Source organism: Chinchilla lanigera, unplaced genomic scaffold (assembly GCF_000276665.1).
Source record: "Chinchilla lanigera isolate Chin_1 unplaced genomic scaffold, ChiLan1.0 scaffold00122, whole genome shotgun sequence".
Lineage (NCBI taxonomy): Eukaryota > Metazoa > Chordata > Mammalia > Rodentia > Chinchillidae > Chinchilla > Chinchilla lanigera.
This window is the reverse complement of record NW_004955523.1, coordinates 3,630,905-3,650,741: the sequence shown is the minus strand read 5'-3', so window position 1 is coordinate 3,650,741 and position 19,837 is coordinate 3,630,905. Positions and strand designations below refer to the sequence as shown.

General features: G+C 41.1%; 1 protein-coding gene across 7 annotated transcripts in view; it reads left to right on the top strand.

Moving 5' to 3' along the window:
- Positions 1-19,837, top strand: part of Sipa1l1 (signal-induced proliferation-associated 1 like 1) — a 362,523-nt gene that overhangs the window by 257,588 nt on the left and 85,098 nt on the right. For all 7 annotated transcript variants that reach the window (XR_264641.2, XM_005409446.2, XM_005409450.2 and 4 more), the window contains one exon: positions 17,099-17,273. Coding sequence is in view for 6 of the 7 variants with exons in the window: in XM_005409446.2 (XP_005409503.1) it covers positions 17,099-17,273 (175 nt within the window). In the remaining variant the exon portion in view is untranslated. The remainder of the gene's footprint in view (positions 1-17,098; positions 17,274-19,837) is intronic.

The window sequence follows — 19,837 nt, the reverse complement described above, 5'->3', positions numbered from 1 at the left end:
AAGGCTAACCATTTAAATAGAAATTATTAAATATAAAAATATTTACCAGAGTTTGTGGTAACTGTCATATACAATATATTCCCGACCATCACACCACCTTTCAAAATACATATCTTAACCAAAGGCACGGCTTAAATGTTACAGCCTAACATCAGTTATATACAAACACAGGTGCTTGTGACCTTGAACCTGTGCCGCTGATATACATAACAATATTTAAGAAAAGAGTTTGTGTCTCTCAGATTATCCAAGACCTCCAAAGGGTTAAGGAATTCACACATATGTAACAGTTAGTACAATGCTGAGGACATGGTAAACATTCAAGAAGTATGAGAGGTTGCTGATAATTGTAGTAACTGTTATCCCCTTCCACGCATTCTCATTTAATCTTTATAAACAGCCTACGAGAGGTACTATAGGTAACATACCATGCTTTTCAAATAGGCCTGACTGTCTCACGTGCAGTGAGTGATTTCTGAGTACCACTCTGCAGACTTTAAACGGTGTAGAGGATAAGTAGGCTAGTAAGAGAACTGCCGAAAGGATCCATGGACGTGAAAGCCTAGGGGAAACAAGTCGTGAGTGATCCGCAGAGTCAGAGCGAGAGGCACCTTGTGGGGGAGGAGGATTTCTTCAAGCCAGGCACTAAGCAGTCGGGTAGGCAAGAGGCAGGACAGTAAGAACGAAGTGCAGAGGAGTAGGAGCAGCGTGTGCTCATGGGGCAGAGGCAGTCTGGCTGAGCAGGCCTGTGTGGCTCACACAGGACAGTAATAACAGCTGATGATTCTGATGGACAGTGATTCAGTACTGTGTGAAGCAGTTCACAGCAGTTATTTTAATTACTCCTCAGAATCCTTTAATGTAGGTACTACTGTTTTTCATGTTTCACATACAGGTACAGCAGGGTGCAAAGAACTTGATCACAGGTGGGATCTGTGGAGCCTGGTCTTGAGCCAGACTGCAGAGCCCACATTCCTAACCAGCGCACCTACGCCCCTCCCTCTTCCCTCCCCGCCTGCAGCAAAGAGGGCTGGCTCTAGTAAGCACAGCAGTGAGACTCAGATACAGGCAGGCGGGGCTGGCGTACAGATGTTTCAAGTGCAGTTGCTAGTTCACAGTAGAGAAAATAGGGAGGACTGCTTTAATTAAGAAATGTTGAGTTTCGTGGTAGTGGTTTTGCCTGAAAGATTGTCTTCACAATTGTTTTTCTGAATGTTTATTTAAAACCCATCAGATGGGGCTGGGGGTTTAGCTCAGCGGCAAAAGCGCCTGCCTGGCAAGCACAAAGTCGTGAGTTCGGTTCCTGGTACCAGAGAAAAACCAAAAAAATTTAAAAAAATAAAAATAAAACCCATCAGATGAAAACATTGGTTGGGTTCTCAATTTTTAAAAGTTACCCTTTAAATTGTTGTACTTGGAGTCACAGGAAAAGTAATCACATTTAATTTAGATCTACAGTTATATCACAAATGGATGTGAGGTAACAAACAGTGCTTATTTGGTAATGAACAGTACCGATCTTTTGAGTAAGGACATGAATGAAATTCTCTGACTTCTATTCTTTGCCGTGTTGCATTATTTTGTGAGGGTAAATGAGTTACTTCCTTTGATTCAGGGAGCTAAGTTTGACAGATGACCCATAGGGGAAACATTCTTTCTAAAACCAATTTTCTGTGAATGGCACTTCGGCAGAACAGTTGTCATTTGTGGAATTTAAATCTTCTGTTGGATGATGATAGTGGCGTGCTCAAAGTTCAGATGGCTACCAAACTGGTTCTGGACAACCCACAGATCTGGATGTACATTCTCAGGAAGGAAATACACTTGCCAACCTCAGTTAGGCAAAGAAGGCAGCAGGCCAGCAGTTTGGTCTCATCTGCTTATAGGTAGTTATTCTCTGCTGGCCTTCCATGTATTTTTAAAATAAAAAGCGAAACTAGATTATTTAATACGGGGATTTGAGTAGATGATACCTTTAAATGCTCCAAAAGTCATAATAATATGACTGTGTTTCCACTGAGCAGTCTCATCTCCCTCCTCCTGTTGCCTTCCTCTCTACTGTTCCATTAGATATAGTGTTCTTATGCGTCCTTTTGCAGATAATGCCAAATATGTATGTGCAGATTTATTTCTCACTGTCTTACACAAAATATAGCTGCTACAGACACTTACCTTCTCTGCGTAGTAATATATTTTGAAGCTCTTTCTATGTCACTACATAGAAAGGGTTCCCATGGGTTTTTTCACTGCTGCATAGTATCCCCTTGTGTTACTGTAGTATACTTGATTCCATTGATTTCTCTTTTGTTTTGTTTTTTTCCGGTACTGGGAATCGAACTCACGACGTTGAGCTTGCCAGGCAGGTGCTGTGCTGCTGAGCTAAATCCCCAGCCCCGATCGGTTTCTCTTTTGATGGGCAGTGCATCGATTATAGTCTTTTTATTAGAAACAGTTGTACACTAGGGTCTTTCCCTGTATAATTGAAATTCATCTCCAAGACCAAACAAGTCAGGTACATATTATCAATTTAATACCTCATAAGAAGTTTCTTTATTTTTGTGAGAAATTCTGCACAACCCATCGTTAGATAAGATTGTTGTGTGTGTAGAATATTTCCTCTACATTATACCAAAGATAAAAATAAACTAGAATGTCTGCACATAGGTATAAATAGTGTGAAAATATCTGTTAAATTTTTTTTAAATAACTACACAGGATCCATATGTCACTTCCTAAAGCAAGTGGATTTTTGTTAGTTATTTCCGGTGTGGATACGATTTCAAACTGGCATTTATGTTCGCAAAAGTGACCTTTTTCCAGTTTTGAAACAACAATACAGAGACTTATCTTCAAGAAATAGTTTAAAGTTACACTCATGAAGACCAAAGTAAATGCTGTCAAAGTACGAATCAGAAAGATGTAAAAACAAAAGACCAAAGTCTTTACTTCTAGTAAGAGCAGAGGAGCTTGTTACAGAACAGCTGCCCACTGAGAATAATGAAAAAAACTAGACTTTGTTTTGTCTTTTTGGGGCAGGGTCTCGCTATGTAGTTCAGGCTGGCCTTGAGCTCACTTTGTAGCCCAGGCTGGCCTCGAACTCACAGTGATCGTCCTGCCTCAGCTTCCTGAATGCTGGGATTACAGGTGTGTGCCACCACGCCCAGCCCATGGACAAAGTATTTTAAAACTGAGTTGGAACCTTGTCTTCTGGACAAGTAGGAGAAGTAAATTTGACCAGTAACTTTCTTTTTTGCTTTGGGCAACTAATTTTGAAAAATGACCCCTAGGGAAAACACTTTCCAAAAGTAACGTACCTCTGCCCAGCCAGCAGGGGCATCAGCTGAGGGCCTGAGGGCCTGTAGGGAGTTAGAACTTTCACTCCTGCTTTTCCCTTTTCTTCCTGCTGAAGACAGCCGCCAATCCTGGACAGTACGTAGAAAGCAAAAGAATCTCAGAGGTGACAGAGGACAGCAGACTGGCCAGGAACCTGGATTCTGAGCAGTGGCACAGTGGTAAGGTCCCCAGGGTTTCTTTTTTGCTGTTCTATCCTAATTTAAGGACCAGAGGAGCCCGCATGCTGGACATCTCAGTAAGTGAAAAGCCCCCTACACGCCTGTTCTGTTTAACCTAAAGATCGAGAATAGGGGCAGAAAACCTTTAAATAACACTCTCAGTGTCCCGTTTGAATACCACAAGGACGGTGGAGCTGCGGCCCTGCCCGGCCCCTGCCCGCCGCTTGAGGCACTGCTAGAGAAGGCCCGGTGAGGGGCCGGAACCTGCGTTTCTGTGCAGTGGTACTGAGGGCCCCTGCCCCCCACTCCTATCCGGGCTGGTGCCGGAGGAGGCCTGTGGAGATCAGGACTGTCAGCGCTCCCATCACGGGGTCTCGAGACTGCGGTGCAGCGCCAGTGAGACTCTCGGAGCGCAGGAACGATGCAGCCCTGCCTTGTCAGCAGGGCGTCAGCAGAGGCCTTGCGGGAAGTTGGGACTTCCATTCCCGCCTTGCAGAAACATAGGGGAACCCGACTGTGAGTCCCACCCGGCTATGACCCCTTTCCCTCACCGGGTAGTGATAAAGGAAACCTACTCAGACAGAAGACCGAGGGAGGCTTGAGGCTTACGACATAATACACAGAGGATCCAGATTTGAGTAGAGAATCAGTAGTCACACCAACATGAGCAAAACAGCGTTTGGGAATGGAAACGACAGTGCACGCCAACCTTGAGATGACGTAAAAGTTAGAAAGATTTTAAGCAGCCATCGTGGAAACACCAGTAAGCCTGTATTAATAAGCAAGATTTTTGAAATTAAAAAATGTCTTAGCAAAGAAATAGAAGATACCAAAACAACCAAATGGAAATGTTCAAACTGGTAAATACAATAATACTGTTTTAAAAAGCTCAGTAGATAAGCTTAGCAGCAAAATGGAAAGGCTAGAAGAACTTTTTTTTGTACCAGGAATCGAAATAAAGACCTTGCACTTGCCAGGCAGGCACTTGTGCCACTGAGCTGTCCCCCCGGCCCGGATTCAGTGAATTTAAAGGTAGAATAACGGAGATCAGCAAGTTTGAAGGCCAGGGAGTGGCCCAAAAACAAGGGAGCCTTGGGTCTGGAACTGTAACAAACTATGTAACCGCTGTGCCAGTGGGGTCTTGGAAGGAGAGAAAGAAGGCTGTCTTTGAAGGAGAATTCAGAGTAATAGCTGAAATTGTTCCAGCTTGGGTAAAAGACATACATTTGCAGATTCAGGAACCCAAGAAAATACCTAACAGACTAAATGCAAAGAAGTCCACAGCAAGATACCCTAGACACATTTTTGAACAGTAAAGACAGGGAAAAAAGGTTTTGAAAGAAGCAAATGAATAATGACACCTTAGCTATGAGGGGAAAATAATTTAAAGGAGAGAGATTTCTCATCGGAAACAATGGAAGGTGGAAGGAAGGAAGTGGTGTGGCATTTCTTAAAAGGTGGAGGAAAATGCCGGGCGTAGTGGCTCATGCCTGTAATCCCAGCAGTCAGGAGGCTGAGGCAGGAGGATTGTTGCGAGTTCGAGGCCAGCCTGGGCTACAAAGTGAGTTCAAGGCCAGCCTGAACTGCACAGGGAAACCCTGTCTCAAAAAGACCAAACAAACGGAAAGAAAAAGCTTGAGGAAAAGACCTTTCAATCTAGAATTTAAAATCAAGGAAAATGAAGGGCAAATCAAGATGTTGTCAGTGAAAATGGGCCACCAGCTGACCCTAAAAGTGCAGCTAAAGAAAGTTTTCTTAGACAGAGAGGAAAAGGTTAAAGAAAGGAGCTTAGAACTGCCAGAAGGAAGAAAGAGTTCAGAGTGAAAATATAGCTCAGTGCTTTCGCTATTGAATGTGTCTATTATTTTAATAATTGAAACAAAAATTATAATACTGCCTCAGGTGCTCAATGTATATACAGAAATTAATACAATTATCTTACTAATGGTAAAAGTAAAGAGACTAAAGGGAGGTAAAGTTTCCACACTTCACTGTAGTTGGTAAAATCTTGACATCCATAAACAGTGATCAGATACATAGATATAAAAACGTAATACCTAAAGCAGCCGTTAAAACATAAATTCAGAGACACTGAATTTTGAAAAAACATCGTAGAACTTAAAAAATTATTCTGTGCTCAGACAGGATAAAGGATAAATGAAGACCTGAACAAATAAAATGTAAAATTTAAGCCCTAACCCATCATTTCTTTGTCTGTAAATGTCTAAATATACTAAAGGACAAATTGGCAGGGTAGGTTTAAAAAAATCATTATCCAATTATATGAACTGTAGTCTGCTTCAGCAAACGCATTTGAAATATGAGGGCGAAGGACAAGAAGAGTACACCATTCAAACACAGATCAAAAGAAAGCCGCCCTGGCTGTGGTATCAGATAAAGTAGGATTCAGAGCAGAGCAAATTGCCAGGGACAGAAAGACAAATTATGTGAAGATAAAAGGGCCATTCTACCAAAAAGACAGATAGCAATCCTAAACGTTTACGAGCCAATCAGAGCTGTAAAAATAAATAAAAACTGACAAAACTAAAAGGAGAATAGATCTACAATTAGAGTTGGTCATTGCTTCTAACACTCGGTGAATAGAAAATGCTAGGGCTTCCTTTTTAAATTTCTGTTAGTACCCGCTTGCAGTATGTAATGATTACATTCATTGTGGGGAGTTGGTCCATGCACGTAATGCACCTTATTTCTTTTTTCACCCCCTTACCCCCATCTCTTGGTCCCCTGCCTTTTTGCAAAAGATCTGTCTCCCTGTTTCCTGTTACCTGTTTTTTATTTTGCTTTTCAATAGTTGTTTCTTATGTAAAGGAATCCATGAGATGTTTAAGCTTGTGTATCTGATTTATTTCACTTAATGTTATGGTCTTGAGGTGCAGCCATTTTCCTACCGTGGTTCAAGTTTATTCATTATGGCCGAGTAGCGCTCCGCTGTGCATACGTAGCACGTTTTCTTCTTTCATTCATCTGTCGGTGCACACATAGACCACTTTGGAGATTTCCTGCTACGAGTATGGGCACGTGTGTAGGTAGTTGACACTTTTAACACCCCTAGCAAAAATTGATAGAGTACAATAAAACCCTCAGGCTGGATCTGTCTTGAATGTTATGCAAGATTCCTTGACAAAATATTAGCAAATGTACTTCAGTAGTATATAAGAATTACAGCCATTGACCTAGTTGGGTTTATTCCAGGGATGCAAAAAGCCAAAGAAGGACCATCATAAATTTCACAAAATTCATGAAAATGAAACAACAATGGAAGGGTAGTTCCTCTTGATAACATCTACAAGAAATGTACAGCTTATACAATGGTGAAAGATTAAATAGTGACAAGTGAATGATACTCTGTAAACACTGTCACATATAATATTACAAGTTCTAGTCATTGCAGTCAACAAAGAAAAGGAAATAAAAGTCATGTAGATACAAGGAAGGAAAAAACCCTTCCTCTTTCAAATAACATGGTAGCCTATGTATAAATCCCCAAGGAACCTATAAAAACTTCTTAGAACTTTCGTTAGATATAGTTAGGCATATGTTGATCAAATCAACATGTTAATGCTGTCATTTCTTCCTAGATTGATACACAGTTGAACACAGTTCCTACCAAAATGCCAGGAAGGTTTCTCTGACAGGGACAGAACAGGTTATTCTAAGATTTATATGAAAAGGCAAAGGTAGAGTAGCTTAAACAATTTTGAAAAAGAAATCAGTGGAAGAAACTGTTCTTGATTTCAAGATATCATGTAGCTAGAGTAATCAAGGCTGCGGTATTTTTGAAGGATAAATACATGGGTCAGTGAAACAGAATAGGAAAACACAGGCAGCCCTTCACAGATGCATCCAGCTGAATTTTGGCAAGGGTATAAAAAAGCAGTTCAAAGGAGGAAGATAGGTTTATCAGACAAACTGTACTGGGACATTTGGGTGTCCGGAAACAAAATGAGCCTTGACTTAAATGTTGTGCCACATACAGAAATTAATTCAGCTGGATCATAGGCTGATGTGTAAAACTAAAGTTTTTGAGAAAAAAATTTTTTTGGATCTTGGGCTTGGTGATGAATGTGTTTGTATATGTGATACCAAAAGCTTGATCCAAAAAAAAAAAAAGAAATCGTAGGTCTTCAAAATTAAAATGACCACAAGTTTTTTTTCCTCTTGAATATTTGCTGTTATATAAGCAACTTGGAGCGTGAGTCCAGGATAAAGCACAGATAGAAAAGTAAGAGATGGGAGTTTTCCGTGGTTTTGTAGAACTACAGAGAGGAGAACGGTGTTGAAAGAGCATCAGAGAACTGAAATCTGTAAAGCAGTGAAACATTCCAGAACTGAAAAAGTGACTACCATTAAACTTACCTAAAAGTGTTTCTCTTTACCCATTTAGAAATGGATGGATTTTTTAAAACTTTTTGAGGTAGATTCTTACTAGAAGCAAAAATCGATGAAAACAACCAAGGAGTGGAGATAGGAAAACAAGGGAATGTAGAAAGGCGTCTGAAAGCGCGTGAGCCACAGTGGAGTTCACACGTGTGTAACTGGAGTTCCAGGAGGGGAAGTGCTTTGCAGATGGGAGAGGAGCCAGGAGACAGAAGGAGGGCAGAGGAGGGCGGGAGAGGGGATGTGGAGAGAAGTAGGCTGTGCTCCGTACATAAACCAACTCCCAGTGACGAGAGTAGCCGTTACGAATTGCAGACACGTACTAATAAAAGGGAAAAACAGAATCGAGGAGCTCTGTCCATCTAAGTGCGGTAATAAATTGAGAGGTAGGGCAATCAAGGTAAAAATTGTTAAAAAAAAAATCTACAGACTAGCCACATGCAAAAATATCTTCAAACAAATATCTTCAAACAATAGGGCAATTATCTGCTAGAGTTAACCATTTCTAGGGTCACAAAGCATAAAACATGACAGAAGTCAGTAGACATTTGTAGAGTGCTAAGAAAGTAAGTCTGGGTGAATTTTAAACAAGAAAATATTCTTTAAAAGATGTAGGCAAAACTAACTTACAGTGAAAAAATGAAGACACTGACTGCCATTGTCAGATGATGCAGGGATGGACTGCAAAGTGGAGCTAGGAGCTGTTGCAGCGGTGGAAATACTCCGTATTTTAATTGTGGTATGTCAGAACTCATTGTATACCGAAACACAGTTTACCATGCGGAGATTGTACATCATTAAAGTTAAAATTGAAAAGAGGTTTCTGCTGCTGGCCAGAATTAAGTAAGAGGGGCTGTATTTACTCTCCTATGTGAAATAACATTTCAAAAACCAGTGAAACGGTAGTTTTTATGACATAATACATTGGCGGCAAAGGAGAGTAAAGCCTGGGAACTGGGACACAATTGAGGCGAACTCTGTGCTTTCTTCTCTGCCTTCCTGCATGAAGCTCAGAGAAGAGCTCCCAGGTAAGGGCCTCCCTGGGTCGAGCCTGAGATGTGAATCCCGGGAGAACAAAGGACTGGAGTTTGCAGAGCAGAGAATCAGGAATGAGAGAGCTGCCGTCTCCCTCAAGGGATGAAGAGTTTCTGTTCCTTCCAACCAGGCTAGAAAACCTGACAGTTCACATGGCCTTGGGTAGTCTCACAGTACTGTACGTTTGCCTCTGTTGCAGGCAAAATTACCATCATATTAATCCTGCCCAAATACACCACAGAATTTTAAAGCAAAAACTGAAAGGACAGACTTTGCAAATAATTTATGTTCCAGAACAAAATTCAAGAATACTTATAGGAAGGACTTGTGGCTGAAATGGCTCCCCAGGAATACAGTAACATCTAGCACCCCAAAAAGATAATGTTCACAATCTGACAGTCAGCTGATCAACCAACCAGATACAAGCAGGAAAAGAAAATACAGCCCATCGTAAGGGAGTGTCAAATCAGAACCAACTGCACAAATGACGCAGATTTCATTTCAGATGTTCAGGAAGCTAGAGGAAAGAATGAATATGTTAATTATAGATCTGGAAGGCCAAAAACATTCTAAATTTATAGATAAGAGTACAGTATGGTTGAAAAATACACTGACTAGAGTCAACAGGTTAGACAATGTATGAGAAAGAACAGTTGAACTTAACAGCAAAAACAATTCCAAAGTATAAATACCCACGAATAAAAAAAAGGCATGAGAAAAGAGCGTCAGTGTGTTCTGAGATCTTTAGCTGGTCTTGGAGTAGAGTTCTAGAAAAGTTAGCACCGAAAAAAATTATTGAGGAAGAAATAGGTCCACAATTTTCAAATGTGACATCAACTATACACTTACAGGTTGAAGAATAAGGAACAGGCAGAAAGTGGTATCCAGACATGTAATAAAATTACTTAAAGCCAGTGATAAATACTGGGTGTGATGGTGCACTTCTGTGATCCCAGCTACTCAGGAGACTGAGGCAGGAGAATTGGAATTTCTAAATCATCCTCATGGGCACCTTAGTGAGACAATGTCTCAGAACAAAAAGGGCTCAGTATGTAGTTCAGGGGTAGAAATGGCCGTAGGTTCAATCCCCAAGCCTCATACAAACAAAAAATAAGAGAAAACGTAACTTGGATGAACGGGAAAAATCTTAAAGGGCCTTCAATAAAGAGGGTATCATGTAGCCAGTATACCTGGGGAAAAGGACCTTTCTTTAGTCATTAGAGAAGTGCAAAATAAAGCACAGTGGTAACAGCCTTTGAACATTTTGTTTTTACTTTATCTTTTGTTTTTAATTTTCAAACTTTTAAATTTCTGTATTGTTTACCCTCTTAGGAGTCGCCAAGGACCCCAAAGAGCTTTGGTTTATGCTCATTTACTATATTAAAATCTAGATAGAAATTTTAAAATATTGTTCATTCATTTTAAAATAGCAATAATAGAATTATGTGTTAATATAAATAGCATTTTTTGCTTAAAAATGTGGGTGCAAAAAATAGTATTGTTGAGCATTTTTGCAAAGCCCTTAATGCCTGGTTTAGTAGCAGGCAGTGGGACCCACGTCTCTGCCTCTGCTGTCTCTCTCTTGCAATCTGTTATTTTGGTTGGAGTGGTTGAAGACAATCTGGCCGCACAATGTATGTACTTGGAAAAGAAAGGACTGTTTTAAGGCCTTTTTGGATAACTTTGGCTATTTTTCTTTGATACAACACCAAAACTCAGTGAATGTTAGTTTGTTAAAGATTAATGGCAATGTGAAGTTTGAAACGATGTTAAAGATTCATTGGCTTTTGTGTACTCTGAACTTTTACCCAAGCGTGATTTTATAACTCTATGAGCCAGTCATTTAGAAAACAGTGGTTCTCTTATGCAGATTTTGTAAATACTGACTCAATTTATAGTAATGAAAATATCCTATTGTTAGTGTGTGTGTATATAGATCTTTGGCGAAAAATCTTTAAGGGCTTTCAGGTTCATCATGATAGGTGTAAGTTTTCCAAAATTCTAATTTTACTGTGAAGCTTAAATTTTAAAATTGGCAAGAAATATCGTCAGTTGTTTTCCCCTTAAGTAAACAGGCTCCCTTTTTTATTTTCAAGAAAATGTCTGCCAAAGAAGCAAGTCTGAATAACCGTAGTTTGTCTCTTGGTAGTTCAAATAAAAGTAGTGTTTCAGGTTTGTTTTTTTTATTTCTGCCTTTGCAGATTAGCCCGACTCAATGCTCTGTACCCCTGCCCTTTCCAGCCTCTGTAGATTCTGCCCACAGCTCTCTGCCCGGGGCACCGCCCTCTGCCCTCAGAGCAGGCAGTGCCGCATCCCGCTTGCCCTGTCTCTGTTGTCAGTCTCTGCGGTCACGTGTCGTCTGCCTACCCTTTCCACTTTTGAGGACCTTTTTGTGGTTGAGCCCACCTGGACAATCCAGGACACACTCCCTATCCGTTGATAAGCAGTCTCGGTTACCTCAGTAACCTTAGTTCTCCTTTGCCATGGGATGTGACAGGTCCGCAGGATTCAGGGTTTGGGGTATAGGTGTGTTTGGGAGAGGATCATTCTGCCTGCCACACAGTCTTCTATGAGGAAAGCAGCTAGTTCAGCTCTCCTTTGTACATCTTCTTCAGGTATTTACTGCAATTCCTACTTCCTTAAACAATAAATGCTTTGTGCATAGTACCCATTTTATCACAAAGAATACTAAAAAGTGGGTATTCATGTCTGGAGTTACTAAAAATCAGTATTCTTCATTAAGCACATACTTAACTGCTGTTTGGGGGGCTGAGTATACAGTAATGAAAAAGAATACTGTACAGTGAGTGCTTGTAGAGTTTGTTGCTGCTGGCTTGATTCCTGCTGAGGTGCTGGCAGTTTAGCTCAACACCCATGCAAATGTCAGCGGAAAGGTGACTACCCACTTGATGATACCGTGAAGGTAGTTTTGACTACATCACAAGCCTTACCCTAAAACGTCTCAGAGACTCTCAGGAGCTCATAAACCATGCTTTGAAAACTATTGAACTTCAAAAGGCCTCTAGAATTTCAAACTTGAAAAATTTATAGATTAAATATTAAATACTGAAAGCTTTGTAACAACTGGATTGGTCTGTTACGCCAATGTCTTCCTTGTGGCTGTGATGCCAGGCGAGCTGGGGTAAAAAGCCAGGACTTCTTGAGAGGTCTCTAACAACTTGGTTGTTCAAATGTTTCTGTTGGTAAAGGGCTCTAACTTGCTTAGCAGTCGTTCCAGGACCTTGGGGTGGTATAATTCTTGTTGCAGTAAAGTTGACTTCCCCTGCACCAGAATGCTTGGGACCAGAGTCTTTTAAGATTTCAGAGTTTTTTGTATTCTAGAATATTTGCATAGACTTTAGTGGTTAAGCATCCCTAAAACAAAAATTCAAAATGCTCCAAAAGATGAAACATTTATTGTCACATCTCACCAGAAAAGTTGCAAACTTCAGAACAATTTGGATTTTGAATTTTCAGATTTGGAGTATACATGTGATGATTGACAAAATGTGATGAATGTTTAAAATTTGTTTTTAAAAATTTTATTACAGGGAAAGATCTATTGCCATCAATCCCCCTCAAATTATAACCCTCACTTCAGCACATGGAGCCCGCGATTCTCGCCCCTTTGTGAAAGTGAGTGTGTCGTTTCACTGTTGGGGCTCCTCGCGTGTCCTGAGGCCGTTCAGAATGTTCACCTTTCATAGTCAGTTTGACCTTAAGGAAGAGCCAGAAGTTGCGGGGCGCCAGCTATGGTGAATGAGGTCAGTGAGGACACACCGCAATGTTGTGAGCTTGCTTTTCCGTGGCGGCACTCAGCAACGGCGTTCATCCTTTCATTACTCCTAAAGCCATTCGTGAGAGAGAACTTCCAGAATTGTTTCAGAAAGGGACAAAAGTGGTGGGATAGGTATGTCCGAAGGGAGGAGAGAGTGCTTTCAGGAGCAGTAAGGACAGTGTGTTTTTTACCATAGTAATTTTTAAAAATTTAAGCGTCGTACTGTGCATCTTGATGATCCTTCGTATCTGTTTCCTTGTGTTCAAGCTCTTGTGTTATGAGGAAGAGCCAGTTGAAGTCCTGTTCGTTCTTGTTGTGGGAACCCACGTTCCTGTGGAGGGTGTTGAAAGATACTTTATTTTCTGATATTCAAGACTTTTATCTCAAAGACAGCCTTTGGCCTGTTGGACTGACCATAGTCATGTTTTATAAATAGAAATGTTTCGTCCCCAAACACTTCCGTCAGTGCTCCATATGAACAGCTTTTCTGCAAGCATATAATTACAGTCATACTATGAAATGAGCCAGAGATATCCAAAGCAAAATTGTAAACTGTGGATTAACCCAAAACCTATTCCTAAGATGGTTCTGGTATCATTATTGCTCTATTTTGAGCATTACATTTAAGCAGTGTATATTTATATGCATAAACACACAGAGATTTGTTTTTGTGTTTGTTATAGAAAATAAACGATAGCTTAGATAATCTCAGAACTACCCAAATCCCCCAAGGCCATAGCTTTCACTCATTGACATTTTCTCCTTCTCTTAACATGTTTCTTGTTACATTTACATAACTTCTCCTTTGCAACTTCTTATATTCTGGCAGGGACCTGGTTACTAACCAAAGATTTGAGGACCCTAAGTTCAGAGACCGTCACCTACCTTTGATCCAATTGGAGTAAAAATCAAGGATATTGTCATATTGTTAGCCTAGGACAGTGATGGCGAACCTTGGAGCTTTCAGTAATAACGAACAGCCTCCTGTGGCATGTGTGACATAGGTTCGCCACCACCACCCTAGGAGGTAGAGAAGGCGACGTTGGACAGAGTTTCAGACCAGAGGAGATTCGACATTCTAAGAAATTTCTTCATCCCTTCAAAGGAGCATTGCTTTCAGGCTAGCCAAACCAGTTCTCCTGTGTGCAGATGGAGCTTAACAGTTTATGAGAAATCAGTGGAGAGTAGGGGCACATTGTCTCCTTGTCCTTGGAGCCTGCTTATCGACTGCGTGGGGAGATTTCCTTGCTTATCTTCCCACAGTGAGCTCTTTTCAAAATTAGATAAATGAATCCCTTTTTTATGTTATATGGTGAAATCTTAGACCTTTATCTAAGACGTTTTTAAAAAGCCTACACAAATCCAGTGCCACTGTAAGGCTTTCTGTTGAGGAGGGTGACTTCTGTTTTGTATTCGTCCCTGTGGAGGCTGATCTGGGAGGCACAGCCGCACATCAGAGAGCTGAAAGCCTCTTCCCCTTCCCGATTGCCTTACCTCTTTGATCCTCTCCCTGCAGGGAGAGTCAGATGACGGCGGGACCTGGGATCCTGCGGGGTTTAGGACTTCCTTTGTAATAGACACAGTGCCTAGCTCTGCCACTTTGTTAAGCTCTAACAGGGTACTCCACTCATCTCTAAAGCCAAGATGAACCCTTACCTGTGGGAGTTCCTCTCTGAGTGTTAGCCGTACTCAGGTGTTAGAAACAGGCCTGCTGGGAAAGGGGCTAAATGTCAGTGGTACACAGCAGGTTTTTGTTTTGTTTGGTCGTTGTTTTTGTTTTTTTCTTTGTATGGTACACGGAAAAGTTCCGTATGTATTCTTGTTACTAATTGAATGAAGTAGCAATGGTGACAACTCATATATTCTTTTAAAAATGTTCCCCCAAAAAGTTTCTGTATCACTACTGTATACTTGCTATTTGCAAGTTACAGACTTGGAACTTTACCTTCCACCCACAGGAGCATGGCAGTCGGTTCCGGCAATTACAGGCCTCCGGGGAGTGCCCGCGTCCGTGGGTCATGTGAAGGCTGTTGGGCGTTCTTAGCAAGTAGGCAGGGTGCTGGAGAGTGGGGACAGTGGGGCACAGGCTTTTTGGTTTTTTTTCCAGGGACATTTTCCACAGTAGGACTGTTTTGAATCGTTTGCTTTAGAAACTTGAAAAAGGTCATTCAGGTCGATAGTCCTGAATAGACTAAAACTGAATGGACTAAAATGGCCAGGGCTGAGTGTGTTTCAGAACTTAGAAGGGAAATAAAGTACATGCATCATACATTAATATTCCCAGTGGGATCTGGGGCAGCACTCCACAATCAGACACATTAATATTTATGCAGGGAAAATATGAATATTCACACAAGAATAAATTAAAAGTACTAATGTCAGCCCCATATCGAGTATTGCTGCCAAATCTGTTTGCTTAAATTTGGTTTTTACATTTCAACTTCAGAGCTTTAAACAAAGTCTGTGAGCCAGGCGTGGTGGTGCATGCCTGTAATCCCAGCACTTGGGAGGCTGAGGCAGGAGGATCGTTGTGAGTTCGAGACCAGCGTGGGGTACAAAGTGAGCTCAAGGCCAGCCTGAACTGCATAGCAAGACCCTGTCTCAAAAAGACAATCAGTCGTAAGTCTGTGGCCCTATTTGTGTGGTGATAGAAATGGAGCAGAAGTCTGGTTGAGTCCTAGTGACGCTTACTGGAGCTCTATCACAGGACTACCGTTAGGACTGTGTTCTGTGCTATTCTCTCATTTTCCCTTTGCTTATCTGTCAGAAGGTGATGTCTGTGCTGTTGGGAAGATCGAAAGGTGATGTTAGACAGACCCTGGACTTCAGTGTGTGTTATTGGTATATAATAGTTAGTGGTATATTAGTGGTATATAATCAGCCTTTGTATAGTTTTCTTGTTTATTTTCATATTCTTTTCATACCTAGGATTTTTGTTCTTTGCTACTGTTATTAATGTCCAAAGGGTACTCAGTACACCTGAGTTATTGAAATTGTACCTCCTCGGCGCAGTCGTGCGTGCCTACAGTCCCAGCACCCAGAGGCTAGGGCAGAAGGATCGCGTGAGCCCAGACGCTCAGGGCCAGCTGGGCAGCACAGTGGGGCCTTGTCTGAAAAATAATGTTTAAAAATGTCATCTCTTCCTGTGCTTGTTTTTTAATTAGACGAAAATTTACTATGTAGTGGTAGCACCACCACTCTGGAAACAGGACTGAGTGCTAAGTATTAGCCGGTTCGCACTGAAGAATTAAACACCGAAATTTTTATATTGTAGACTCATTACTCGTTAAATGACCAGTATCTCTGTAAAATTAATTTGCAAGATGACTAGATTTTTCAATGATAATTAATTCTTTTTATTAATGTTACATCACATTTAAATCTTGAGTGCTTCATTGCAGCTGTATTTGAGTAAGAAATATATGCCGCTTGTTGATTTGCTGGTATAAAGCTCTTCTTTAAAAAAAGTTCTCTGCAGGTACTTGGCCTTTTAGAAAAATACTTGGAAAAGATGTTTCTCTAAGTATATTGGGTTTTTTGGGGGGGTTGTTTTTAAGACAGGGCCTTGCTGTGTCGTTCAGGTTCACTTTGAACTCACTATGTAACGTAGGCTGCCCTCGAACCCAAGGTGATCCTCCTGCCTCAGTCTCCCGTGTGCTGGGATTACAGGTGTGTGACAGCGCTCGAGGCTTCTAAGTACACTGTTGATGGTGCTAGAGCTATAACAAAGATAACCAAGGATTATAAGTTAATATGTTTGACAAATAGTGGTAGATGACAAGTCATCTCTAATTTTACCCCTCGCCTGAAAGCAAGGATATTAATGGACTTTTTAGTGCAAAAAAGTTTACTTTTAAGTAGGTTCTATGTAGTTGACCTCTGCTTTTAAATTTTTATAAAGCCCTCACTTTTTAAAAGGGGAAGATCATTGAAAAAGAACTGCAGGCCAGGGATATAGCTCAGGGGCACAGTGCCTGCCTGGCAGGCACAAGGTCCTGAGTTGGATTCCCAGTACCAAAACAAGAAAAAAGAACTGCCTTTTGTTGTCAGGCCATTTTTTAAAACCTCATTTTGTACTTTGTAACCTGTTAAAAGAAATTTCCTGAAACATCCACGTCTGTTCTAATGATTTGTGATCTTGAAATACAGGACATTTTTATTTACTTTTCTGGTCTTTCCTCTCAATTCATGAGGATTATAAACGCTGTGCCACAGTAGTGGTTGGGCCACAGACAGGAGAATTACCACGGAAGGGCTTCAAGAGAAGAGCAGTGCTAGCCGCTCGCCAATCACGAGCCTCACAAGGCTGTTAGCATTAAGTGGGGCCGAGCATGTCTGCCCGTATCTACATGCTTTGTGTCGCTTGCCTCCGCAGCTGAACTATCAGCAGAAAGTTGGCATCATGTACTGCAAAGCTGGACAGAGCACCGAGGAAGAGATGTACAACAATGAATCTGCGGGCCCGGCCTTTGAGGAGTTCCTCCAGCTACTGGGAGAACGAGTTCGCCTAAAAGGATTTGAGAAGTATCGGGCACAACTTGACACCAAAAGTAAGAAGCACCGATGTCCTCCTCCCGTGCTTGTTTCCCTCTGGATGTGCTGGTGTGCGTCTGCTAAGTCATCCGTAAGGTAGCGTGGCGGAGTATTACTAAAAAAAGACTGGCGAGGGGGAGAAGGCCAGAGAAGGAGGGTAGAGCCCCAGCACAGCTGAACATGGTCAAAGTAGCGAGGACTGGACTAAGAAAATGGTGTCAGAATGTGGACCGAATAGGGGAGGGACACAGATGATGCAGAATTGCTCCTGGCTAATATGCTATAAATTTCATTATACCTAGGTGAGTGGTAGAAGATTAAAACCTACGGAAACATACAGCCATCTGATTCTAAGCCCGAGAATTCCTTGTTTTCATTAACTTATTTTAGGATTGGCATGCTTGTGGGTATATAATCAGCCTTTGTATAGTTTTCTTGTTTATTTTCATATTCTTTTCATACCTAGGATTTTTGTTCTTTGCTACTGTTAGTAATGTCCAAAGTCTGTCTTAATCTCTAAAAAAGTAGGCTTTTTAAAGCTTGGTCTTTGTTGATTAAAGATTAAAGACACAATAAGGAAGCAATCCATTTAAATATAACACATGGACTTAGAAGATTCTCCACACCCACACAGTCATCAGTAGTTGAGTTGTCAGATACCTATTTTGGTAGAATGTGTTGACTTCTGAATGTCTACATGGAGGCAATTTTAAATTTTATGTCAGAATTCTTCCATAGACACCTGTGATCTGTTTCTCTTTAAGGGGCTTTGGATTGGCACATCTGTATTGCAGTCTATAGTAATTTCTCTGATTTTCTGTACAGGAAATTAAATAAGGAGTTGAGTCATGAAAACAGAAAAGCATTCATAAACTCCACTGCAGGGAAGAATTTCCTGTTGCCATGGTTTTGCTGTTGCCAACTTGGAAACGACACGCAGGAAAGACTATTAAAAGCCATAAATAGCCCAGCCTCTTAAATATTATTTTAATGTTCTATACTCAGCTTGCAACTGTATAAAATGTTCCATCTCTATGTGCCCTTAAACCCTATTCATCCAAGTATCTGATACTTATCCTATACAATTCATTCATGCTGTCCCAATTTGTTGTATAAATCATTACCACAAAGGACCTGGCAAGAAAATTTCTAAGTTCCTTGGTCGTATAATTGAATAGTCAGTCTGGGAACTGATAAGATTGTGTATTATTTGTTCGTTGACACATTCTCAGCCACATCTTCAAGGTGAAGACTAATATGAGAAATGTACAGCTGGGTTGTATAGTAAGACAGTGAAATAAGCAATTGTGCACACACCCCACCCCATATACCAGCAGCTTGGAAGGCCAGAGGGAGGTGAACCTGTACTGGCAACCTGCCTCTCACTGCAGCTTGAGAATTACATAATACACTCAGTAATAAGGAAGCATCATTTTTTGCCGAACTCCTCTCTCTGAAAAGCACTTCAACCTTTTTAGGCAAATCTCCTGAGAAGGGTTCCGTTTCCATCCTGTCTTTTCAGAGTATATATTCGTCCATGTTCCTTTTGTATTAGAAAATACTGGGGGCTGGATAATTTACAAAGAAAAGAAGTTCGGCTCATAGTTCTGGAGGCCCAAGAGCATGGTGCTAGCTTCCGCTGAGTTCCAGGCTTCAGGGTAGATGGCAGTACCGCGAGTGCATGTGGCACAGGTCACATGATTCCACAGGAAGTCAGGGAGATGGGAGGCCTTACTCATTTCATAACAACTCATTCTCATGGAAACCAACCCACTCTGAGGCCAGTAGTAGCCCTTTCCAAGGATGACCCCGTGACCTAATCACCTTCCGTAGCTCCCACCTTCCAGAGGTTTTTACCACTTAATACTACCACCTTGGGAAACAAGCCTCCAGCACACGAACCCTCCTGAACCCTTCAGGCACACACTCAGACCATGCCCAAACTAGAGCAGGGTATCCGCTTTCCTCAAGTGAACAAGAAACAGGAAAGTATTTTCCCTGAAAAACCCTAATAAAGACAATATGCAAAATTATGTTCTATCTTAAGCCAATAGGGACAACTGGAGGGGTCCATTAGCCTCAACATTTAAACCCATATTAAATAATAATAGCCCACCAAAGTAGGCAACAGTCAGCCCCCGACACCTCTGCAGACCCTTAAGGGTCATGATGCACCCAGAAGAAAGATTCAAGTCTGTGTGCTTGCTCATAATATCATCCCTCTGAGGAATTTTGTGTCAAGAAATTTCTTTCAATATAATCCTTGAAAAAATGCTTTCCAGAACAAATGCTCTTAAAAAATCCTTCGCACTGTGTGTCTTACTTGAGTCTATGATTTGTAGTCTTCATCAAGTTATTGATCCTTTTTATTTCTTCCTCTGTTCTACTTGTGTCTCCAGTTACACAGAAGTTTTATCACTACTGTATCACTACTATATACTATTATATATCACAGGTTAATGAGGCTCTGTTTTTTAAGTTTTTAAAAAACATCTTTGCTTCCTGTTAACCACTTAGCAGTCCAATTACTTAAATACAGGATGACCAAAAAATTGCATAACCTACTTGGTTATTGCATAAC